The 8,852-nt window shown below is 42.8% G+C and overlaps 1 protein-coding gene across 1 annotated transcript; it reads right to left on the minus strand.

Moving 5' to 3' along the window:
* Positions 1-7,373: 7,373 nt before the first annotated feature.
* On the minus strand, positions 7,374-8,330 carry LOC144516001 (olfactory receptor 52Z1P-like). The gene has a single exon (XM_078247258.1). It carries the CDS (start codon positions 8,328-8,330, stop codon positions 7,374-7,376), a length of 957 nt encoding a protein of 318 aa, XP_078103384.1.
* Positions 8,331-8,852: the final 522 nt, after the last annotated feature.

Here is an 8,852-nt window from a genome sequence, read left to right on the forward strand (position 1 = left end):
AGGTTAGAAATGACAGAACACAGGTAAATACATTGCATGAATCCTTACTCTCAGCACCTGTCTAGCTGCAGTCATGCTGTGACTGCTTTGCAGCTGAACTGCACCGAAACTCTGTCTGCTTCCTTTAAACTCTTCAAGTCAGAGGGTGTGATCATCAGCAGTCTGGCCTCATTACCACGGGACACATCTAACTGATATCTGAACATCTACTCTGACCATATTAAAAAAACAACATAGGTCAAACGAGAAACAAAATAAACATTATAACATGAATTGATTGTTTCTGTACCATTACATATGGCTGTTGTTATAAATTAATTAGTTGATCAACAAAAAAGTGACCGGAAACTATTTTTGATAACCGAGTAATTATCGTACATGAATAAATGTTCTTCCTTAAAATACAGGGGGCATAAGTCAGTACACCCCTATGTTAGATTCCCATAGAGGCAGGCAGACTTTTATTTTGAAAGGCCAGTTATTTCATGGATCCAGTATACTATGATCCTGATAAAGGTCCCTTGGTCCCCCCATCATCACATACCCTTCACCATACCCCCCCATCATCACATACCCTTCACCATACCCCCCCATCATCACATACCCTTCACCATACCCCCCCATCATCACATCCCCTTCACCATACCCCCCCATCATCACATACCCTTCACCATACCCCCCCATCATCACATACCCTTCACCATACCCCCACATCATCACATACACTTCACCATACCCCCACATCATCACATACCCTTCACCATACCCCCCACATCATCACATACCCTTCACCATACCCCCCACATCATCACATACCCTTCACCATACCCCCACATCATCACATACCCTTCACCATACCCCCCACATCATCACATACCCTTCACCATACCCCCCACATCATCACATACCCTTCACCATACCCCCCACATCATCACATACCCTTCACCATACCCCCCCATCATCACATACCCTTCACCATACCCCCCACATCATCACATACCCTTCACCATACCCCCCACATCATCACATACCCTTCACCATACCCCCACATCATCACATACCCTTCACCATACCCCCACATCATCACATACCCTTCACCATACCCCCACATCATCACATACCCTTCACCATACCCCCACATCATCACATACCCTTCACCATACCCCCACATCATCACATACCCTTCACCATACCCCCCACATCATCACATACCCTTCACCATACCCCCCACATCATCACATACCCTTCACCATACCCCCCCATCATCACATACCCTTCACCATACCCCCCACATCATCACATACCCTTCACCATACCCCCACATCATCACATACCCTTCACCATACCCCCCACATCATCACATACCCTTCACCATACCCCCCCATCATCACATACCCTTCACCATACCCCCCACATCATCACATACCCTTCACCATACCCCCCACATCATCACATACCCTTCACCATACCCCCCACATCATCACATACCCTTCACCATACCCCCCACATCATCACATACCCTTCACCATACCCCCCCACATCATCACATACCCTTCACCATACCCCCCACATCATCACATACCCTTCACCATACCCCCCACATCATCACATACCCTTCACCATACCCCCCACATCATCACATACCCTTCACCATACCCCCCACATCATCACATACCCTTCACCATACCCCCCACATCATCACATACCCTTCACCATACCCCCACATCATCACATACCCTTCACCATACCCCCCACATCATCACATACCCTTCACCATACCCCCCACATCATCACATACCCTTCACCATACCCCCACATCATCACATACCCTTCACCATACCCCCCACATCATCACATACCCTTCACCATACCCCCCACATCATCACATACCCTTCACCATACCCCCCATCATCACATACCCTTCACCATACCCCCACATCATCACATACCCTTCACCATACCCCCCACATCATCACATACCCTTCACCATACCCCCCACATCATCACATACCCTTCACCATACCCCCCACATCATCACATACCCTTCACCATACCCCCACATCATCACATACCCTTCACCATACCCCCACATCATCACATACCCTTCACCATACCCCCCACATCATCACATACCCTTCACCATACCCCCACATCATCACATACCCTTCACCATACCCCCCACATCATCACATACCCTTCACCATACCCCCCACATCATCACATACCCTTCACCATACCCCCCACATCATCACATACCCTTCACCATACCCCCACATCATCACATACCCTTCACCATACCCCCACATCATCACATACCCTTCACCATACCCCCCCATCATCACATACCCTTCACCATACCGCCCCATCATCACATACCCTTCACCATACCCCCCATCATCACATACCCTTCACCATACCGCCACATCATCACATACCCTTCACCATACCCCCACATCATCACATACCCTTCACCATACCCCCCATCATCACATACCCTTCACCATACCCCCACATCATCACATACCCTTCACCATACCCCCCATCATCACATACCCTTCACCATACCTCCCCACATCATCACATACCCTTCACCATACCCCCCCCCCATCATCACATACCCTTCACCATACCCCCACATCATCTCATACCCTTCACCATACCCCCACATCATCACATACCCTTCACCATACCCCCCCATCATCACATTCCCTTCACCATACCCCCACATCATCACATACCCTTCACCATACTCCCACATCATCACATACCCTTCACCATACCCCCCATCATCACATACCCTTCACCATACCCCCACATCATCACATACCCTTCACCATACCCCCACATCATCTCATACCCTTCACCATACCCCCCCATCATCACATACCCTTCACCATACCCCCCATCATCACATACCCTTCACCATACCGCCCCATCATTACATCATCACATACATTACACGATACATTATTCATTCACAAAGATAATTGGTGTCCTTAAATTTGGATTTTTCCTCATTTTTTTAATTAAGGCATTAAGATCAATTTCCAAAACACTATTTTTTTATTCCTCTTTTTAGGCAACTTTAGCATGGCACTTATGAGTGCCACTGTATTTGTCAATATTAATAGGCATTATTTATATGTAGAAAATTTCAGACAAAAGGCTGAAATATAGTATGATTCACAAACAATGACAAATACACGTAAAAGGACAGCAGAAGAAATAGGAGCGTTAAAACTGAGACTGTCCTCCACAAGCAGTATTTTTATAGTCTTGGTAATGTCTTGGTAGTTATGGTGAGAGCAAAGCAGGAACTCATGTAACTCAGTATTAAAGGCCCTGTCACAACAAGGCGGCCGTCGCGCACTGTCGCCACGCGTCGCCACGCGTCGCCACGCGTCGCCACGCGTCGCCACGCGTCGCGAACAGCCAATTCATCTGATTGGCTGTTCAGCTTGAAAACAGTAATGAGGAAAGCAAACAAACGATTGAGAGCGCACACAGAAGGCTCTTCTCATTTTTTCACCTTGTCTGATCAATCCAATACACATAAGAGCTGTCAAAACTCCAAATGTTCTTTCTAAAATAACACAAAGGTTTGAACAATTGAAATAACAATTTTTCCATAATATGTCCATAAAACTACTTGTGGTGGTATATTTATTTCAACAATAAAATGTCTTTTTAAATATCTACATATCTACACATTACAAAATAAACTAAAGTTAATAAACTTATATCCTATACCGTGAAATTAAATATAAAGACTGTAATACCTTTCTCTGCACCGTCTGCACCGCTAATTAGCATTGTAGTATGAAGGCAAGTTTGGTGGATGGAATTAGCAAGCTAATGTTAGCTAACTAGCCAGCAGCCGGCCGTTAGGGTTTGGTCCCTCCGCTCCGCTAAGACCGTAGGGAGAATTCTTTGCCGAGAGAACAGATGACAGCCTGGGAGATACAAAGTCTGTTTAGCCATCTCCTGGTGTCCGCTGTCTTCCCAGCGGGGAGTAAAGCAGTAGGCTCTGTTCGGTTCTGCCCCTGCTGATTAGAGCAAACTGTTTGTTGTGGATATTGTAGCAACATTTGTATCCAGTTTCCATTGCTGAATGACGAATAGATTACTGGCGCCTGCTGGTTTGGAGAGTTATTTTCTTGCATGCATGCGCAGAACCTACGTGGTACTTGGCCGCCGGCTGTAGTCCCTGCGGTATGTTCCAGTGCTAATTTTTGGACAAGGCAAAGACCACGTTGACCGACGGGAGGCGACGCCACAGTTGGCCTTCATCGCCACGATTTCCTGGTCGGCGGCGTTGCGTGTCAGGGCCTTTAGACCAAACAGCAACTTACATGCCTAGAACTAATGCCAATGCATAACTGCCTCAAAACTGCATTCTATTTAATATCCAGCAGGGGGAGACTCCACTGGCTCCAAAGAGAAGTCTGTTTCTATAGAAGTCTATGAGAAAATTAGCCTACTTACTTGATTTATTAGCCTACATCAGTAAACTTTTTCATACTGAGTTTATTTTCTCAATTGCTAACGTTGTTCGCATTTCTTTAAACCAATCGGAATTGTCTTGGGCAGTGCTAAGCTCCGGACACAGTACCGATGGCTCTTCGAAATAGTCTCGGGTAGTGAAAAGTGGGCTGTCAGTGTTGAGATCTATTCAGGCTAAAAAAACAAGTGAGGTCATTTCCCAGTGGGCTGATGGGCATAAAGGTTTGGTTTATGGCTCCCCAAATGGCAGGCAAGAGCAGATGCCTTTGGATTTAAGTCACATTGTCCATAAGGAACATCATATTCGAGCATAGGGCAATTCATAAGGGTAGTTGGTACATGAACATTTTATGGCCAAAGATCCAGACGCGGCGTCAGCCGGTTTTGCCGGGTCTTCAGCCCTGAATGTTTTGAGTGTAGCCCCGAATGTATTTTGAAAAGTTGACTGAATGATTTTGATTGAAGGTCCTGTGCCGTGACGTTTACAGTCTATGGTTAAGACTCAAACACATGGAGCTCTTAAACAGACTTGTGCGTCGCTTTAATGTTCACTTTCTCTGTAAAAATAGAGATGAGCAGCGCAGCTTCCATGGTTTGTGCAGCTTCAGGTTTATAAAGCTGTGGAGATGCTGCGGCAAATGTGACGCGTTTGTGCTCCGTGTATTTCTGCCGTAGTTTTGGTTTTCCACCTCCAACGTAGAGCAGTGTACAGCCACTTCCCTAGCTAAACTTTGTGTCATTCAGAGACCAGAGACCCAAACGGGGCTCTGAGTCTGTCAGACGGTCTGAGATCTACCCTATCAGAAGAGATATCACGTAACGCACAGCAGGCTGTGGTGCAGGTAGATTATTTACTGAAATATAGTGACTGTATTCTTGTAATATCCTATTATCACTTTATTGTTCTCAAAATATCACAACTCCTCCAAATCTCAGAGAACACAGATATATTTTGAATGTGCACAACATGAGCAGAAATCTTGCTCAAACATCTGAAATATTACAGTCCAGGGGTTTATTAATTCATTAAAATTAATTCATGTATCATTGAGGTGAATAATTGTCATGTGCACATTTAAGGAGGTTACTTCCTCAACAAAAGACGCAAAAGAGTAGGGATAGTAAATGATGCCTCTAGAGGCTACATGTGCTCAGATATAGTTAGAAAAGTCGATCTACAGGACAACAAATAGATGAAAGTAATACAGAATGCCTGAGAGCCTTCCTGCAAAATATTCCATTATGTTTTTATTTTTTTAATTGTCCCCTATGTTTCCCTTTACATAGATATTTCCAGCATAAATTGATTCAGAAAATGGTAGAAATAGGTGCATAAAAAGCAAAAGCTTGGCCTTTGGGTTGCCAGACCAGTTATGATTAGGCCAAATGTTGGTGCCATCTAACTTACATCTACAAACTGGAAGCTAAAATGAACATACACCGGCTATGAACAAGCTGGGCAAGCCAATTGCTGTTTTGCATTGCATTCAGTTTGTTTAAATGTGTCCGGGCTAAGCCCCGAACTTCCTCAAGTCCTAGAAACGCCCCTGCAAAGATCAATGTCTGACTCTAGAAATCCTATCATCAAATCAGTGATGCGGTAAATCTAAATGTGTAGCAAGGGGTGAACTGGAAAAGACATTAACAGAATGACAAAATCAAGAGAGACCTGCATGGGAGCCACCTACTGGGGATACCTGGTGGCCACAGAGTAACTTTTTGTGGCCACGTGCCATCGTGCCATGCTTAATGTCGAAGCCTATCAAATGCTGAGGGCCGTGACAGAGCATTGGTATTTGACGCCCTGGGAGGGAGAACAGCCTGCAATCAACCTTTAAAGGTCTTGGGGCAAGTAAATCCATGAAGTCAACAGTGCTAAAAAAATATGTTTAATATGAATGTAGCCTTGTATAACAGTGACAAAATGATGATGTGATTAAACCTTTTTGAGAATGATTTATTTGTTTCATCATGTTTTTAAAGTTATTTGAGCAGTTATGAAATCAAGTACAATTTAAGAATATTTAAAAAAAAAAATACCACTGAATCGTTTCTTGTGGGCTTAACTTTCGCCATATTGATAATCACATTACTGGCTTTTTATTTTAGTACACTACATTGCATAATTATCTAGTGATAGTACAACCCAGTCTCACGGCAGTTCGTGAAATGTTCACGTAGTTTAATCTATTATTTATTTAATCTATATTAAACTAATGTATTTCAATGGGAAGCACCTTCATGATCACAGCACCATTCTTTCTGCCAGTCGGCTGCAGCAGAGAAGTTGTATACACCTTTGCTATTATTGGTATTTTTAACCGAATAACAGCTGTTTTAATCAACGTTTATTCACCAGATCTTATCATGGTTTATATGTACTTCTTTTAATCTTATTATTTCAGTCATTATTGCCATGGAAGCTGGATTGCTTTATTGTTTATTGATCTTTTTAAAACTAAACCGCTACATCTATCAACATTTATTTGGATGTTATCATGGTATTCATTTCTTTATTTTAATATTATTATTTTGGTCTTATTACTGGTGAAATATTACAGTATGCTGTAAGACAGAACACTACGATATGATCCGAGCGCGGCGCATGCAAAGCCCATATCCCACAATGCAATGCAGGCATTCATATCAGAGAATCGGACAGCGATCAGCGGGTCTTTAATGCCAGTATCGCTTCAATGTACATATTTAATCAGTGTCACCAGCAACAACACGTTGCTCAGTTTTGTTCCAGTAAGTTATGCACATCAAACAAAAAAAGATTGAAAGCAGAGGGACAAATAAGGGAGAACATGAAATAATTCATTTATTTTATTTGTGTTAAATAAATTACTGATACATTGTTATTATATCTACTTAGTATCTCTGCGACAGACAAACATCTTATACCGGAGGACATGTTTACATGTATTCCGTATTTTTGACATTTCCAATCCATACATGACAGGATTCAAAAGTGGCTGTATGATGACAAAATACAGTGACAGAATGATACAAAGCACACTGGGTACACTGGTCATATCAAATCTACTCTGAAGTATTTCAAAGCAGCAGCCAAAAGAAAAGTTTAGGAGTGAAGCGAGGTGAGGTGTGCAGGTACTGACAGCTTTCTGTCTCGTCTGTTTGGAACCAGAAAAACACACTTTAAGGATCTTCATGTAAGAGAAAAGGATTAAAACCAAAGGGACCAAAATGGAGAGGGAAATAGAAAAAAGTCCATAAATGTTATTCATGTTGACGTCGGAACAGGCCAATTTAGCAACAAGGTAGTTATCACAATACAAACTGTTTATAATGTTTCCACAGAGAGTCAAACGGATGTTTAAGGATAAAGTAATTAAGAATCTCACACAACAGTACAACCATATCACAATAATTAAGATAACCGCCTTGTTAGTTGTCATACGTGTGTGATATTGTAGAGGATAACAGATAGCAAGATATCTGTCATAAGACATGACGGCTAAGTTACTAAATTCCACATTTGCATATGAATACAAACAGAAAATCTGCAGGAAACAGAAGGGAGCAGAAACATTGTGAATGTCAGAGATGATCTGAACCAGAAGGAATGGAAACAACCCTGTACTACCATACAGTTCATTTACAAACAGGCTGACCAGAAAAAGGTACATAGGTTCATGTAAGCTTCTGTTCATACAGATAACCACAATCAGAGATGTGTTGGTAATAATAATAACAATATATAACATGGCAGTTAACATGAAATAAAAGTATTTCAAAGTTCCTACATCCACAAAAGCTCCAAGAATTAAATATGATAAAGTTGAAAAAGCTGAATTTAACATTTTTCAAGGCAAAAAATATGAGTATAACTGACCACAAATGATAAAAACCTCACAAACAAACTTAAACATTTACTCCCTCGCCCTCAGACGTGTTCAATCTGTAAATGAAACATGAACACATCACACACAGTTCAGTGTTTGTTACCTGTTGTGCTGCAGAGTGCTGCAGTCACTTCTGTCAGCTGCAGAAACATCTGCTGCTTTATAGCTTTTCAGAACAGTAGAAACCAACAGGCCAGTCCTACTTTATCACCAGGGCCCATACCATCCTATCCATGGACACATTTAGAGACCCCTCCAAGAGTCACCAACCAACAGGCCAGTCCTACTTTATCACCAGGGCCCATACCATCCTATCTATGGACACATTTAGAGACCCCTCCAAGAGTCACCAACCAAAGTGGGCCGGTTCAGCAGGTAACAGGGCTCAATGGTGTTTTAAGCCTCCAACGTCGCCTTCCAGGCAGCTAACCCTAACCTTAACCCTAAACATAACCATTGCCGCACTGCCTGGAAGGCGAC

This window comes from Sander vitreus, chromosome 3, assembly GCF_031162955.1.
Source record: "Sander vitreus isolate 19-12246 chromosome 3, sanVit1, whole genome shotgun sequence".
NCBI lineage: Eukaryota > Metazoa > Chordata > Actinopteri > Perciformes > Percidae > Sander > Sander vitreus.

Bases quoted from the DNA above. Each gene is read 5' to 3' on its own strand.
- LOC144516001 (XM_078247258.1), bottom strand. From the start codon at position 8,330: ATGTTAAATTCAGCTTTTTCAACTTTATCATATTTAATTCTTGGAGCT.